The sequence below is a fragment of the Trachypithecus francoisi genome, unplaced genomic scaffold, assembly GCF_009764315.1.
Source record: "Trachypithecus francoisi isolate TF-2019V2 unplaced genomic scaffold, Tfra_2.0 Contig01579, whole genome shotgun sequence".
Taxonomy (NCBI): domain Eukaryota; kingdom Metazoa; phylum Chordata; class Mammalia; order Primates; family Cercopithecidae; genus Trachypithecus; species Trachypithecus francoisi.
This window is the reverse complement of record NW_022681442.1, coordinates 12,697,823-12,716,146: the sequence shown is the minus strand read 5'-3', so window position 1 is coordinate 12,716,146 and position 18,324 is coordinate 12,697,823. Positions and strand designations below refer to the sequence as shown.

Here is an 18,324-nt window from a genome sequence, read left to right as displayed (position 1 = left end):
TCAGCTCACTGCAACCTCTGCCTCTGGGGCTCAAGTGATCCTCCCATCTCAACCTCCAGAGTAGCTGAGACTACAGGCAAATGCCACCACACCCAGCTAATTTCTGGTTTTTTTTTTTTTTTTTTTTTTTTGGTAGAGATGAGGTTTTGCCATGTTCCCCAGGGTGGTCTCAAACTCCTAGGCTCAAGTGATCTGCCTGCCTCGGCCTCCCAAAGTGCTGGGATGACAGACGTGAGCCATAGCATTTGGCCAGAGCAATTTTTAAATAAATTTGGTAAAACCTAAGTGTACAGTGCTTTTTAAAAGTCTAGAGCAATATACAGAAAGGGCTTCACATTCACTCATGCCACTCACCCACACAACTTCCAGTCTTGCAAGCTCCAATCATGATAGGTGCCATATACAAGTGTACCATTTTTTTATCTTTTATACCATGCTTTTACTGTACCTTTTCTATGTTTAAATATACAAATACCATTATGTTAGTTGCATACAGTACTCAGTACAGTAGCATGCTGTACATATCATACAGGTTTGTAGCCTAAAAGCAATAGGCTATATCCTATATAGCCTAAAGGTGTAGTGGGCTATACTACCTAGGTTTGTGTAAGTATACCCCATGATGTTCCCACAGTATGCAAAATCGTCTAACAAAACAATTCTCAGAATGTATCCCTGTTGTTAAGCAAAGCATAACTGTACTTTATCCTTTTCCTTATTAGGGGAGGAAAAAAAACCTGTACCATCTACTCAGGTATATTTTGATTTGCCAGTACAAGAGGGCAGCAATTGTTTCTAAAGTAAGTTAAAGCCTTTTAAAAGTTGTGTGCTTTAGGTATTTGTTTGGGAAGTTTCTAAGCTTTAGGGTTTATGGTTTATATAATTCAGTTTAAACACTATGGACAATTTAAAATGTCTACTGTGATCAAGAGTTAGTCATTCCTCAATGTATCGTTACATTCACGTAAACAGCCAGATGACAAAGATGTCTTATTTTCATTTCATCTAAGTTCCCATTAACATACTCTTTAAGGGTTCTGTGCTCCCCACCCCATAACAAGACAACATTTTGGTCCAGATAAGCCTTGTAACATACAAGCTGTATAAAACCTTCTTTGCCTTGCTTCAAATGAAGTGCCTCGTCCCCCAAAACACTGTAAAACTTGTAGAGCAAACACACGGTTATCGTTTTACTGCTTAGAAATCTACACGATTTTCAGTTAGAGGAAATGTAATAAAATACTAGAAACTTCCTTCATCACTACTATCTAAAAAAAAAAAAAAAAAGCCTAGCTGTTGTAGCCTACCAGCAGATTGAGATCTATGTTCCTGTAGAATAGTTACTGTACAACACTGGTTCTACCATTACAACATCACACAGGAGCCTGTGACACAGTTCCTAAAATGGACATGTTACGACATACATACATATACAAAAAGTTCAAGAGCTATCAAGACATCCAATTTGGCTCCAACTCCACCTAATCCAAAATCTCATAAAATTCAAAGTACTCAAAATTCAAAACAGAAAAGTATTTGCCCAACTGAGATTACATAGGTGTAAACTATGCTAATTGCAGGTTTACCACAGTTTTAAAATTTAATGGTGTCTTCCAAGATTTAAGTAAGCCAAGCTCTCTTTGGCATTAAAAGCCCAGTAGAGTCTGAATCTTGAAGCAGTAGCCTGAGGCAGGTGCTGAGGTGGGTATCAATGGTGGATAAACAAACCTTGCCCTGTAGGCTCCTGAAAAGGTCAGGACTTGAGGACAGAATACTACGAAAAGGCATTTTTGGAAATGGGTGGGAGATGCAGTAGAAAAGTTTGCAAACTAAACAGTAAAAAGAAAAGAGAAGGATTATTCTGTGGAGAAACTGAGAGACAAAGGGTTAGCACTCTGAGACCTAGAAACATGCGGGTCAGGACTGTGAGGGAGGGAGAAGCACAGAACTGGCAGATTAAGCAGGAGTCAGCATGAGAAATGCTCAAACATCTAGCCCCACTCCTTTCATTCCAGAATGCTATGCGTCAGGAAAAATATGCTTTACTTCCCCCTCCACCTATCCACTCTGCCATTCTCTCAGAGTGGAAGATCCTTCTCTAGAGAAACTAAACAGTCCCAGAGAAAAGACATTCACATACTAATATTTGGCAGTTCCTCAACAAAATAGCAACTCTGCATTCAATCAGCCTAACATGAAGCCCAACACTTAAACCTGACAAGGCCCATTATAAACACAGAGCTAGCAATTATCTTTTTTCACTTTTAAATATGGATAGACAACTAAGAATCAGGAAAGATTTGTAGAAAGTCTCAGACAAGAGATCAAAACAAAATTTGAAAAGCTAAAAACAAAAATAATCCAGAGAATAGAACTTGTTTAAAAACTATAATTACTACATTCAGAAAGGTAAGATAAAAATTAAAAACCGTGTCATAAAAAACAAGCAATCCAAGCGCTCTTTTTCTTTTTTTTTTTTTTGGGACGGAGTCTCGCTCTGTCACCCAAGCTGGAGTGCAGTGGCGCGATCTCGGCTCACTGCAAGCTCCGCCTCCCAGGTTCACGCCATTATCCTGCCTCAGCCTCGCGAGTAGCTGGGACTACAGGCATGTGCCACCACGCCTGGCTAATTTTTTGTATTTTTAGTAGAGACGGGGTTTCACCGAGTTAGCCAGGATGGTCTCCATCTCCTGACCTCGTGATCCACCCACCTCGGCCTCCCAAAGTGCTGGGATTAGAGGCCTGAGCCACCGTGCCCGGCCCCAAGTGCTCTTAAAAAAAAAAAAAAAAAAAAAAAAAAAGGCCGAGAGCGGTGGCTCATGCCTGTAATCCCAGCACTTTGGGAGGCCAAGGCGGGTGGATCACGAGGTCAGGAGATGGAGACCATCCTGGCTAACTCGGTGAAACCCCATCTCTACTAAAAATACAAAAAAAAATTAGCCGGATACGGTGGCAGGCGCCTGTAGTCCCAGCTCCTCGGGAGGCTGAGGCAGGAGAACGGCGTGAACCCGGGAGGCGGAGCTTGCAGTGAGCCGAGATTGCTCCACTGCACTCCAGCCGGGGCAACAGAGCCAGACCCCGTCTCAAAAAAAAAAAAAGAAAAAGTCAGTGTTAAAAATACAACATCAAGGAAATCTCCCACAGCTTTATGAGAAAGGGGATGTAGCAAAATGTGGTCAACAGACTTAGAAGATCAAAACAGAAATTCAACATTTGACTACCAATAATTCCAGAGAAAACAAAATAGAGAAAACGTAAAGGGAGAGAAATATTAACACATTAATGTTTTAAAATCTCAGACATTTTCTCAAGGGGAAAAAACGAATGGCACCTGACTTCTCCATTGTAATATGCGTGCTAAAAGTTAATGAAGCAATACTTTTAAAATGCCAAGGAAAAGTTATTTTCCGTTAAGAATTCTATACCCAAACTATCAATCAAGTGTGAAAACAGCATTTTTAGATATGCCAAGACCTGAAACTTTATCCACACACTCTCAGGAAATGACTAGAAGATATGCTCTATACACATACTCGGAAATTCATCAATAAAAATGAAGAAGAAGAAGCAATCATTCCAAGTATCTGGGAAGTCCCTGAGTGGCAACTATACACTGGCCCTAAGCAATAAACAGAAACAAGAGGACTAAGCTTCACAAACAGACAAAAACAAAAGCTGATTTGTTCGAGCATTTCAAAAACACCAGTGCCAGGTACATGGTGAATCAAACGAAGCCATTGAGAAGTTTTAAGAATAAGTTCGGTTGGGTGCGGTGGCTCATGCCTGTAATCCCAGCGCTTTGGGAAGCTGAGGCAGGTGGATCACCTGAGGTCAGGAGTTCGAGATCAGCCTGGTGAAACCTCGTCTTTACTAAAAATACAAAAAAATTAGCTGAGTGTGGTGGTGTGCACCTGTAATCCCAGCTACTGAGGAGACTGAGGTGGGAGGATCGCTTGAACCTGGGAGGCGGAGATTGCAGTGATCCGAGATCACACCACTGCACTCCAGCCTGGGCGACAGAGCAAGACTCCATCTCAAAAAAAAAAAAAAAAAGATTAAGTTCAACAATAATTATGCCAATACAAATAAGGCAACTAACAACATTCTATGTAAAATAAAATGGAAACTGAGTATACTTTAGGCCCTTCAGTAAATATTTACATAGCTATAATGTAAATATGGCTTACTGATTAAACCACAAATTGTGGCCGGGTGCAATGGCTCACATCTGTAATTCCAGCACTTTGGGAAGCCAACGCAGGCAGATGGCTTGAGACCAGGAGTTCAAGACCAGCCTAGCCAACATGGCAAAACCCCATCTCTACTAAAAATACAAAAACTAGCCGGGCATGGTGGCACATGACTGTAATCCCAGCTACTCAGGAAGCTGAGGCACCAGATTTTCTTGAACCCAGGCGGCAGAGGCTACAGTGAGCCGAGATCACACCACTGCACTCCATCTCTACTAAAAATACAAAAAATTAGCTGGGTGTAGTGGTGGGCGCCTGTAGTCCCAGCTACTCAGGAGGCTGAGGCAGGAAAATGGGGTGAACCTGGGAGGCAGAGCTTGCAGTAAGACAAGATCACGCCACTGCACTCCAGCCTGGGCGACAGTGCAAGACTCCATCTCAAAAAACAAAACAAAAAACAAAACAAAAAAAACTGTGATAGTAAAAGGACTAGAAAGGTAAGGTATGTTAGAGGTATAAAAGAATTAAATCCTGGAAGTCAATACACAATATAAAAATGATAAATTAAGCAGTAACAATATCACCACATTGAAATGTGTGGCTAATACCAGAAGAAACAGCTAAATGAATCGTAATTAAATGACTGACTTTGAGTAACAGGTCCAGGAATGGGAAGGGGTAGGGAAAGGAACCACTGATTTTCATTATGTGTCTTTTTGCATAATTTGAGTTTTAAAATTATAAACCTGTATTATTTTAATAAGAGCAAAGTACTGTTTTTGTTTTTTAAGTACAAAGGGTTTGGTGAATCTCAAATCCTCAGAAATGAAAAAGCAAAATCTATTGAAATTAAATTTTTGTTTCAGGATAAATTTTGTTTCATAGTATCTCCAATATTCTAAGGCAAAGGAAATGAGAAAACTCAGAATTTACCAACTGCCTCTGGACCTCTCTACCTGACTGTTTCACAGACACCTTAAAACAGACAGACACACACACACACACACACACAAACCCTCACTTCACACCTTTACTCCTTCACATCTGGGTCAAAGGCACTGACAGCTACCCGTCATCCAAACCAGCAATCTTTAATCTTCATCTTCCTTCCCTCACCCCCCAAATTTTATAGATTCTAGTCCCTAAATATCTCCAAATTGAAACCTAAACCCCGTCTTGTAAAATTTTATTCGTTCAAGTCTTCATCTTTTGTCTAGACTACAGAAATTCTAACACCCCTAACTAGCTTCTAGGCCTTCATTCTCTCTCCGCTCTAAATTAACACACTAAAACAAATTTCTCCCTTGAAACTTCCCATAACTACAGAAGAAAATCCTTCCTCTAACACTGTCCTTCACTATCTAGCCTTTTCTATCTATCCATGTTTAATTTGTGCCACTCTCTCCTCATACTCTGTATTCCAAAAATAATTTCAATTCTGGGTCTTTGGCACAGGCTGCTCCTCTGCAAGGAAGTCTCTTCCAGTCCAGCTTCCCCATCCCCACCCCCATCCTCCTGGCCAACTTCTATTCATTTTTATAAAGACTCTCTTTCCTGAATGCTACCAAATACATAACTCTTTTATAGCATTTAATCATAATGTATCATAATTATCTTTCTGTCATCTCCCACATTAAACTGTGTCTCTTCATTACCAGAGGCTAAAATATTACTTTAGCATACAATAAACACTTAATAAAATGCCATTCAGATGATGAATCAGCATACCTGCAACTACATATTACACATCTATTCAACTTTATCTAAAGAGGTTAATAACCAAATGTCTACAGAAGCAGGAAGAAAAATGAAAGGCCAGTTTGCCCTGTCAAGACATACCATAAAAGAATATCAACAATCAACTTTTACATAGTGCTTAACAGTTTACAATGTGAATACATATGGTCTACGGTTTACAGAGTTTACAGTAAATAAACAATATTCAATTTCTTTAGAGATTTGGGACTGGGCCTTAAGTAAACATTAAAATGGCTTTCTCTTACAGTTTCATCAATGTCATTTTATATGATGCAGGTCAAAAAATAGCAAGACAAGATCCCCAATAAGATCCTGAAGTTTGGCCGGGAACAGTGGCTCACTCCTGTAATCCCAGCACAAATGGGGCCAGTTTGGTGGAGTATGATCAATCTGAAAACCCTGACCTCATGAAACTCTGCTTACACACCCCTCCTTCCCAACATGAGACTAACTTTACTTGATTGAAGACCTTGTCATGATATTACCTGAAACCTCACAAAAAAGATTCTCTCTCTAAGCAGAACTCACTGTCTCTAGATCTCTAACTAGAATCAGATTTCCTAAGGGAATAAGTACCAAACCTAAATAAATAGGAGACAGCTTACACTCCAAAAGAACTATAAGACTTTAATACATTATACAGCAGAAATCTGGGAATACATGTGGGAATGGATTCGGAAGGTGCTGAATAATGAAGATAGAACTTTAGATGAGGCAAGTCATTAAAAGGAATGCACTTACTAAAGATTCTTTATTCACTATACTACTTCAAGAAGCTGGGTACAGTTCCAACAGTTTGGTTAACTGAAACCTGGGCTGTCAGCCTGCATTAAAAACACTTGGAACTCTCACTGATTAACAGCAGGATTAACAGCAGATTAGATACTGAAAAAGAGAACATTTGTTAGTGTGAAGACATAGCATTAAAATTTATCCAAACTAAAGCACAGAGAGTTAAAAAAAAAAAAAAAAAATCTTTAAGAAAATGAACAGAAAGAACCTCAGTGACTCATGGTGCAATAACAAGTGATATAACATATGTGTAACTAGTGGCAGGGGGGTTCTGACAAAAAATAATGAATAATTTTCCAAATTTGACAAATTCTAAAACCCCACAAATTCAAAAACTAAACACCAAAAAAGAACATAAAAAATTGCTGAAAACTTAAGATAAAGTAAAAATGTTTAAAGTATCCAGAGAAAAAAGAGACATAAATAGAGAGAAACAAAGATAAGACTATACAGACATTTATTAAAGAAACAATAAGGCCGGGTGCAGTGGCTCACCTGAGATCAGAAGTTTGAGACCAGCCTGGCCAACATGGTGAAACCCTGTCTCTACTAAAACTACAAACATTAGCCGGGCATGGTGGCACATGACTGTAATCCCAGCTATTCAGGAAGCTGAGGCACCAGATTTTCTTGAACCCAGGAGGCAGAGGCTACAGTGAGCCAAGATCACACCACTGCACTCCAGCATGGGAGATAGAGTGAGTCTCTGTCTCAAAATAAAAAAATTTTTTTAAACTGTGATAGTGGCCAGGCACTGTGGCTCACACCTATAATCCCAGCACTTTGGGAGGCTGAGGCGGGCAGATTACGAGGTCAGGAGATAGAGACCATCCTGGCTAACACGGTGAAACCCCATCTCTACTAAAAATACAAAAAATTAGCTGGGCGTGGTGGCGGGCGCCTGTAGTCCTAGCTACTCAGGAGGCTGAGGAAGGAGAATCGCTTGAACCCGGGAGGTGGAGGTTGCAGGGAGCTGAGATCGCGCCACTGCACTCCAGCCTGGGCAACAAGAGCTACACTCCGTCTCAATAAAAAAAAAAAGAAAGAAAAGAAAAGAAAAAAGAAACAATGCAGGTCAGAAGACAATGGAAAGACATCTTGACATCTTTAAAGTGCTTATAGAAGAAAAAAAAAAAAGCTGTATAGCTAGAATTCTACATCCAGCAAATATCCTTAGAAAATGAAGATAAAGATTTCTGCAAACAAAAGCTAAATAAATTGAAGGCCAACAGAACTACATTATAAGAAATATTAAAGGAAGTTCTAAAGAGGGAAGAAAAATAAGAGGTGGAAACTTCCATCTACACAAAGGAAAGAAGAGGGACAGAAATGGCAACTATCTGGGTAAATACAAAAGATTTACATTCCAGTTTATTGTTATTTCAAAGAACTCTCAGTATGATTCCATTCATATGAAATATCTGGAGGCTGGGCAAGGTGGCTCACGCCTATAATCCTAGCACTTTGGGAGGCTGAGGTGGGCGGATTACCTGAGGTCAGGAGTTCGAGACCAGCCTTGCCAAAATGGCAGAAATCCCGTCTCTACTAAAAATACAAAGTTAGCCGGGCATGGTGGTGCATGCCTGTAGTCCCAGCTACTCGGGAGGCTGGGGCAGGAGAATCACTTGAGCCCAGGAGGTGGAGGTTGCGGTGAGCCGAGATCACACCACTGCACTCCACCCTGGGCAACAAGAGCGAAATTCCGTCTCAAAACAAAAACAAAAACAAAAACAAAAACACACAGACACAATGATTTGGAATAGGTAAACCCATACAGACAGAAAGCAAATTGATGGATGCCAGGGGCAGGGAGAAGTGAGGAAATGGGACTAATTGCTTAACGGGCATGGAATGTTATTTCGGGTTGATGAAAATGTTTTGGAATTAGATAGACAGAGGTAGTTGCACAACACTGGGCATGTACTAAATGCCACTGAATTATTCACTTTAAAATAATTGTGTGTTACATAAATTTCATTCCAACTTTCTTTGGGGGGCCGAGGTGGGAACAAATTCTCGTCATGTCGCCCAGGCTGGAATGCAATGGTGCGATCTCAGCTCACTGCAACCATCACTTCCTGTGTTCAAGCAATTCTCCTGCCTCAGCCTCCTGAGTAGCTGGGATTATAGGCGCGCACCACTATAACCAGCAAATTTTTGTATTTTTAATACAGACGGGGTTTTACCATGTTGGCCAGGCTGGTCTTGAACTCCTGACCTTGTGATTCACCCACCTCAGCCTCCCACAGTGCTGAGATTACAGGCAAGAGCCACCACGCCTGGCTCATTCCAACTTTTAAAAAAAGATAAATGACTGTTTTGAGCAAAATTAATGACAGTGTATTTGGGGAATTACAACATATATTAAAGTAAAATGTACAACAATAGCATAAAGGACAAGAGTGGATAAATGGAAGTATACTGCTATTAGGTTTTTACATTATAAGTAGTCTAATACTATTTAAAGGTAGACTATTATAAGTAAAACTTTCATAATCATAAATCCTAGAGTAACCTCCAAAGAGCAAAACAACCATCCTAATAAGCCAAACTGGAGACAAAACTGCATCATAAAAATAACAAAAAAGAAGACAGGAAAAGGGCTGGGCACAGTGGCTCACGCCTGTAATCCTAGCACTTTGGGAGGCCAAAGTGGGCAGATCACCTGAGGTCAGGAATTCAAGACCAGCCTGGCCAACATGACAAAACCTCGTCTCTACTAAAAATACAAAAATTAGCTGGGTGTGTTGGCACATGGCTGTAATCCCAGCCACTCGGGAGGCTGAGGCAGGAGAATCGCTTGAACCAGGGAGGCACAGGTTGCAGTGAACCGAGATCGTGCCACTGCACTCCAGCCTGGCCACAGAGCAAGACTCCATCTCTAAAAAAAAAAAAAAAAAAAAAAAAGACGGGAAAAGAGGAAGATTTTTTTTAAATAACAGATGGACAAAGAGTAAACAAAAGGGCAAGACAGTATGATTTAAACCCTACCATATTGGTAACTACATTAAACACAATGGTAGCAGAGGTTGTCAGACTGGATTTTAAAAAAGCAAGATCCAACCATATGCTGTCTACAAGAAATGTACTTTACACAAATAAAAGTAAAATGATGGTAAATACACTATGCAAACAACAATCCTTTAAAAAAAAACCTAGAATGCCTACAAGTAAAAGTAGCCTTTAGGGTAAGGAATATTAACAAGGATAAAGACAGACATTCCATCATGATAAACAGTCAATTCATCAAGAAGATATGCAACAATCCTAAATATGATGGACTAAGTAAGATTAATGAAACAGAACTGACGCCCATACATACATGATCAGTTATTTCTGACAAAGTTGCCTCAGTAAGAAAAGGATAGTCTTTTCAACAAATAGTGCCAACTCAATTAGATATCCATATGTAAAAAAGGAGCCTCAATCCTTACCTCACACTACAAAGATATCAACTCATAATTCAGATTACAGACCTAAACATAAAAGCTAAAACCATAAAACTGCTTGAAAAAATACAGAAAATATCTTGACTTTGGGGCAGACAAATATTTCTTAGGATACAAAAAGCAACAGCCAGAAAAGAAAAAACAGACAGTTTAGACATCATCAAAATTAAAAAACAACTACTCTTCAGAGGACACCATTAAGGGGAAAAAAAGACAAGCCAGAGAGAGAAAACAGTAATAATACATGCCTGACAAAACGTGTATGCAAAACTTACAGTGAATTCTTTACACACATTAAGACAAACAACAAAATAAATGAGCAAAAGATGTGAGCTGATGCTCACAAACAAAATTATAAGGCAAGCAAATGCATCACATGAAAAAGCCAATGGCACATGTAAAAGAGAAATGCAAAGTAAACACACAAAGAGATACTACTACTTATCCTCTAGAACAGGGGTCCCCAACCCCAAGGCATGGGAACCGGTTGGTGGCCTGTGAGGAACCAGGCCACACAGCAGGAGGTGAGCTGTGGGCTGGTGAGCATTACCACCTGGGCTCCGCCTCCTGTCAGATCAGTGCAGGAATTAAATTCTCAAAGGAGCGCCAACCCTATAACGCAAGGGATCTAGGTTGCATGCTCCTTATGAGACTCTAAGATATGATGATCCGAGGTGGAACAGTTTCATCCCAAAACCATCCCCCAGTCCACAGAAAAATCTTGTCTTCCACGAAACTGGTCCCTGGTGGGGACCAATGCTCTAGAAAGGCTAAACTTTAAAAGACTGACAATACCAAGAATGCAGAACCTAACCAGTATAAGTGCCAATTAAGTGGAGCAACTGGAGCTGTCATATACAGCTGATGGGAGTGTAAAATGGTGCTACCACCCTAAAGAATTGTTTGGCAGTTTCTCATACAGTTAATGTCAATAACATATAAGCAAGGAATTCCACTTGTATGAAACCTTGTACATGGTTGTTTACAGCAGCTGTGTTCATAACAGCCAAAACCAGAGACCACCTAAATGATCAAACTAATGACCAACAAATTAATAATTTTTTGGTAAATAAAAAAAAAACCTACTTTGGGATATCCAAAAATAAGATAAAATACTACTCCTCAGCCAGAAAAAAGAATAAGTTACTGACATATGTGAGAACATGGAAGAATCTCAAGAACAGAATAAGAAGGAACAAGTCAAGCACAAAACAATACACACTGTATGATTTCATTTATATGAAATCCTACAGTGACACAAAGCAGATCAGTAGGAATGCTTGGGGCTGGGGGAAGCAGGCAGGGTTAACTGACTGCAAAGAGACACAGCGAAGGCGGAGCATCGTAGTTTACAACTGTAATCCCAGCACTCTGGGAGTCCGAGTCAGGTGGATCACTTGAGGCCAGGAGTTCGAGACTAGCCTGGTCAACATGGTGAAACTGCATCCCTACTAAAAACACAAAAATTAGCTAGGCGTGGTGGTGTGTGCCTGTAATCTCAGCTGCTTGGGAGGCGGAGGTGGGAGAATCACTTGAACCCGGGAGCCGGAGATTGCAGTGAGCCGAGATTGTGCCACAGCACTCCAGCCTGGGCGACAGAGTGATATGCTGTCTCAAAAGAAGAAAAAAAAAGAGAGAGAGAGATAGGGAAGTATTTCAGGGTGACAGAACTGTTATCTTGGTGGTTGTGGTGGTTACCGCTGGACAGTCCTCCGTGGGCCACATGCACTCCCACATGTCTTACTGAGTATGCCAGGAATGCAAGGCCATGACCAATCACTCTTGAACCTGGGCTATTCTGTACCTGGTAACCTTGAAAGACGAGATAACATCTCCCCCTAGACAAAGAGCAGGCTTGCTACTGCTTTCTATAAAAGTAGTAGATTCCCCAAGTTAGATGTTCTTCAGCTGCAACACAAAACCACTGAGAGAGCATCCATCTTGGCCATAGCATGTCACCCTCTTGGGACTTGGGGCAAGGGAGAACCTATGCAAATATAGCAATTCTCATGCTGTGTGCTATGATAAGAAAAATAAATTCTTTCATCTCTCAGCCAGGAGTCCCCCAGCTTATGTCAGCACCCAGTAATACAAGTTGAGAATTCTAAATCCAAAAATCCAAAATCTGAAACTTTTTGAGCACCAACATGACGCTTAAAGGAAATGTCCATCGGAAAATTTTGGATTTTGAATTTGGGATGCTCAATCATTTAGTATAATGCAAATATTCCAAAATCCAAAAAAAATCTGAAATCCCAAACACTTGTGGTCCCAAGCATTTCGAATGAGGGATAGTCAACCTTTAATTGTAATAGGCTACCTTTTAGCTATTAGTAGGGTAAAATCAAACTCCACGCCAGATGGTAACACGGGTTAAAATGCATCAAACTGCACACCTAAAATGGGTACGCTCTATTGAACGGAAGAGAAGGAGAAGAGGTGTGGAGGAAGAAAATGGACACAGGAAAAAGAGGAGAGGAAAAGGAAGAAGAGTCAGGAAGAGGTGGTCAGAATAGAAATGCCTTAGTAGGTAGAGAAATGAGTCCAGACACATGAAGAAAGGAATATGAATGTGTCATGTTCTAACCCACTCTTACTCCCTAAACTGTGCTCTGAGAAGGTCCTTCACCAACTGAGAAATATATAAATAATTAAATATAATTACTGAAAAAAAATGCTGTGGTGGTTGTCCCTTGTAATTCTGGGTTAAAGATGAGCAATATTGCCATTAAAAGGGGTTCCCTGATTTCAGTGGAATAGTTCTACTTCCAGAGCGACAAAGTAGACGTTAAACCATGCTTACATCTCTAGGATTAACTCTATGGATCATGACTGTTAACACACTGTTGGATTTGATGAGCTAGTATTTTTTTGCAGTATTTTCATTTCTATCTAAGTAAAACAGACCTATAATTTTCTCTTCTTACACGTCGTTATCTGTTTTAGAATCAAGATTTCACAAGCCTCATAAAATGAACTTGGTATTTTTTCTATTTTCCAGGACAACCTGCAAAAAGAATTAAGTGTTAAAGTCTGATGGAACTCATCAGAGTATCTGGATCCTGGATCCAGAGCTTCTAAAAAGGGAGATCTTTACCATTTCAGTTTATTAGTTCAAGATATTTCTTCTGATACCAATTTCACATTTAATAGTTTTCTAAGAATTCTATTTGTCATTTAGGCTTTCAAATTTATCAGCCTAAGTTCATAACGTTCTTTTTTTATCTGATATTTGTAGTTATTTTCCATTTTTCATTTATTGGCATCTTTTTTTCTTGTTCATTTTATCAGAGGTCTGCCTAGCTTACTAAACTTTTCACAAAAATAATCTTTTGGTGTGACAAATCCTTTTGTTCTCAATTTTACTGATTTCTGTTCCTAACTTTATGCTTTTTTTTTTTTTTTGAACTCTTCAAATGAACTTTACTAAGGCAAGCTTCCTTCATGACTCAGGTGAAGTCATTCTGCCACTCTACAGAAGGTCTGGTTCCACAACACAGCCTTCAACACACAAACTATACAATACAAACATGATTATCATGAATAAGGAGACAGAGGTATATAAATTTTACCAAACCTACATATCAATGCCTTTGACTAAGGCAGTATCTTGAGGCAAATAAAATTACACGCTGTTCCCACACACAGTGTGTAAGAGTCCGACTATCTGCATCAAGGCAAATATTTTCTCTGCACCGCTAACTGGACAAGTACAGCTTGATAAAATTAGTAGCTAGAAATGAACTCTAGTTGCTTTACCAGATGCCATTCAAAACGTGCAGTTAATAATAGGAGAGAAAAACCTGGCTGTGATGGTCACATCTCATTTTCAACATCCTATCACCACCACCACCACCACCACACACACACACACACACACACACACACACCCCCAAAGTAAAAGCACATTCTTTTCCTAGCTATGGAAGCATACATACACCCTGGTCAGAGGCAGTTTCGGATTACAAAAAACAGATTTTGGTCTTAAATCTTTCTGCTTGCAATTGAGCGTTAAGACAGATCACTAACATAAAGTTCAACATGCGACCCAATCTTGGGTTTGGACACAAGACATAACCCATCCTGAAAGGCTTATTCTTATGAGTGTAAGCTCTGAAGAGTGATTTTATGCATTATTAGCTTCAAAACAATGTCGGAGCTGCCACTGCGTAGGAAAGCAACTCACACATTACCCTAGCAGGATGCAAAGGTGTAACACAGAAGAGGAGGAACAAGGTGTAGATATAGGTCAACTTTCAAAGTCCTGACTTGTTTAATACGGCCTAGCCAAAAGCACAAGCACACAAGTTGCCAGATTTCTTTTTTCTCTCTGGCTGCAAAAGACTGAAGGCCTTTCCCTAACGAGACTCAGGCAGCCTTAGTTTCCCCTCACTTTGAGGGTGAAACTTCAAGAGAAGACGGGTGCGAAAAGCGGTTCCCAATGTTGAGAGACTGCCCGTTGTGATAGGGATCGCGTTGGTAGAACTTGGGGCTCCGTGTGTACCAGGCTGCCTCTCTAGACCAGGTAATACAAGAAGCCAGGGCCGCTCAGGCGCTGGCCGCAGACACCAAATGAGGGGGAGGGGACGGTGGGGGGGAGGGAGGCACGGAGGCGAAGGGGGACGGGAGAAGAGGAAAGACCGAGGCCTGAAACAAAGGAAGCGGGGCTTTCTCCAAGAGGGGGTGGATTCGGCGTCCGAGTGAGGTGGAGAAAAGCCAAGGCTGCTGGGAAAGGCTGGACTCACAGAACTTGGAGGTGGAGGTGTTGATGTTGATGGTGGAGCTGGCGGTGGGGGCGGGGGCCGCCTTGGCCACGGCGGCGGCCGCGTCGCAGCTCTTCAACATCATGATCACCCCATTAGCCTCAGGCGGTGGCGGCGGCCCCATCGGGAGCCCCTCCTTGGGGCCTTTCCTGTCCACGGAGACCGCGGGCACCGCCAGCAGCTGCCCCCCTGGAGGCTCTCGTGCAGAGGCCGGGATCGAAGAGGGAGGCGGTGGGGGTGGCAGGGGCTGCCGGAAGCCGTCCACCGCAGCCTCCCAGTTGTTGTGGTTCTGGTCGTCCATCATCGCCTCGTAGCTGCCCCCCTCCTCCTCTTCCATGCTTTCCTCCATCCTGCTGGCCCCCGGCACCCGCCCGCCTCACAGGCACCTGCCAGCCGTCTCAACCCTGGGCCAGCGGGCACCGCTGCCTCCCCGAGCTCACATCGCCGGGGGCAGGAATGGGCGCAGCGGAGAGGGCTGCGGTGCGCAGGGTCTCTCGCTCTCCACCGGGCCGACTGGTTTGGAGACGCGGCTGACGGCGGTGGGCGCTCCGGGGCTCTAGTCTGGGAGAGGCAGCCGTAAAGCAGCGGCGCTCCTCACGACATTTTACAGCGGCTTCCAACAGGCAGTTGGAAAGGGCAGCGGGGGGGCGCGGCCAGGAGGGCACGTGGTGCGAGGGACTGGCCGCAAGAAAGCGGAGCCAAAAGGGGCGGGAGCTGTGAGTCACTCCCACGCAACAGGGCAGAGGTTCGCCCCGCCTCGGCTGGCAGGGAACTGACAAGGGAGGTGCAACGGGTCCGGACGGGCAATCGCCGGCCCCGCCCCCGGCCCGGCCTCACGTGACAAAGGTGTTTGTCCTGCGCACGCGCGGTCGCAATCTGGTTACCATGACCACGAGGAGCCGGCCGGCTACAGAGGACGCGCGGAGCGATCTTGGCGGTAGCTGTGGATTGGCCAGACTTACCTGAAGTGTTTTTCTCGAGTCCTCCAAATCTACCGGGCCTTCGCACCTCTGAGTGTCTCAGAGCCCCGGCTTTTGCTTGGGACGGAGATACGGTGCCACAAGAGACCCCGGGGTCGCAGGTTATAAGCGGATGAGACCGGCCTAGGCGGCCTGTGGTCCGACTGCTCTTTGGGTCGGTCCCCAGCTGTCGCGACACAAACGCACAAAACCGAGACCAAAAACCGAATCACACATAGCAGGGTGGCTCAAAAAATAAATGCGTTTGAGTTACTCATGCGTGTTTTTAAAATTCCTTTACGCTTGTATGCACTGAGGCCAGCAATCCAACTTTTAAAAATGCCGGCTCCGGCCGGACGCGGTGGCTCACGCCTGTAATCCCAGCACTTTGGGATGCTGAGGCGGGTGGATCACGAGGTCAGGAGATGGAGACTCTGCTGGCTAACACGGTGAAACCCCGTTTCTACTAAAAATACAAAAATTAGCCGGGCATGGTGGCATGTGCCTGTAGTCCCAGCTACTCAGGAGGCTAAGGCAAGAGAATTGCTTGAATCCGGGAGGCAGAGGTTGCAGTGAGCAGAGATCGTGCCACTGCACTCCAGCCTGGGCGACAGAGCGAGACTCCACTCAAAAAAAAAAAAAAAAATGCGGGCTGGGCGCAGTGGGTCAGGCCTGTAATTCCACTACTTTAGGAGACCTAGACGGGAGGCCCGCTTGGGCCCAGGAATTCGAGACCAGCCAGACCAACATAACAAGACCCCGTCTCTAAAAAGATATTAGCAGGGCATGGTGGCGTGTGCCTGTGGTCCCAGCTACTCCGGAGGCTGAGGTAAATCACTTGAGTCCTGGAGGTCGAGGCTGCAGTGAGCCGAGATCACGCCGCTGCACTCCAGCCTGGGTGACAGAGTGAGACTGTCTCCAAAAAAAAAAGGGGGGGGGAGGAAAAGAGAATTAAGTGGTATGCTGAAGGGGAAAACATAAAACCTTAGAATTACATGTGTGGCAAAAGAAAGGCAGAAGGAAGGCAAATTCTGTTTCAGACAACTGATGATTTATCATCAACAGACACTTTCTAGGTAGATGGGTGGGTGCGTGCGATGAGATAAAGGGTCTTTACATTTAAAAAAAAAAGTCCACTATACAGGGAAGATAGAGTCAAAAAAGTGTCTCTAACATACTGTGTCATAAAGCAGGTCTTTACATATCTAAGGATTTATATCATAGCTACCATATAGCCACAAAATATATGAAGCAAAAATGAACAGAAGTATAAGAAGACAGAGAAGTCTACCATCAGAGTAGGTGATTTTTCACTCCCTCTCTAATTGCAGTGAGTTGAATACAGCCTCCCACAAGGTATATCCATATCCTAATCCCTAGAACTTGTGAGTATGACCTTATTTGGAAAAACGGCATTTGCAGATGTAATCAAAGTTCTTGAGATGAGAAGATCATCCTGGATTATCCAAGTGGGCCATCAATCCAACGACAGTGTCCTTATAAAAGAGAGGTAGAAGAGGAGAAGATGCAGAGAAGAGGAGGAGGTAATGTAACTACAGAAGCAGAGATTGGTGTGATGGCATTCACAAGTCAAGGAATGCTGGCAGCCACCCAAAGCTGGAAGAGACAGATTCTCCTCTTGAGCCTCTGGAGGGCGTGTCATCCTGCCAACACCTTGATTTCAGACTTCTAGATTCCAGAACTGAGAATTGATGTCGGTTTTTTTAAGCCACTTGTTGTGATAATTTGTTAAGCAGCTGATTACAGGAAACTAATACATAGATCAAGGGGACCAAAAAAGTCTTCAAGGGACTGGAAGAGTTGAATAACACAATTACCAAGCTTAATCTAATATATATGTGTAGAATATTGCCTTAATGACTGTAGAATACACACTCCTTTCAAGAATATGCTAAACATTCACAAAAATTGAACATACTGTGTCATAAAGCAAGTCTCTACATATCTAAGGATTTATATCATAGTAACCACATTTTCTGGTCACTATATAGGTAAGTTAAAAATCAATAACCAAAAGATAACTGGTAAGCCCCATATTTCCACTATTCCAATTAACTCATGAGTCATAAAATCATAATAGAAATTAGAAAACATTTAGAACGGATGGGCTTGGTACTATCATAACAATATAACTTCTATCCTCTTGAGGGCCCTGCTCCAAGGGTTTTTACCCAGCACACTGCTGAATACTAAACCTTTTGTATGTGTGCTGTCAAAATGATCAATATAAGACACTCATTTTTGCTGTAATTAAACTACTGTGACAAGACCTAATGACAGTTGAGCGAAACCAGTCACTGACAAGACAATTTTCTATAAGAAATCCTACTGAAAGGAAACCAAATGAACATATTGGTAACTGGTTGATTTTGTGGCATTGTAAGACATTGTT

At 42.4% G+C, this 18,324-nt stretch overlaps 1 protein-coding gene across 1 annotated transcript in view; it reads right to left on the bottom strand.

Moving 5' to 3' along the window:
- Positions 1–15,789, bottom strand: part of CACUL1 (CDK2 associated cullin domain 1) — a 67,724-nt gene extending 51,935 nt beyond the window's left edge. The window contains exon 1 of the mRNA XM_033181528.1: positions 14,935–15,789. Coding sequence (XP_033037419.1) covers positions 14,935–15,301 — 367 coding nt within the window. The 5' untranslated portion in view covers positions 15,302–15,789. The remainder of the gene's footprint in view (positions 1–14,934) is intronic.
- Between the last annotated feature and the right edge of the window lie 2,535 nt (positions 15,790–18,324).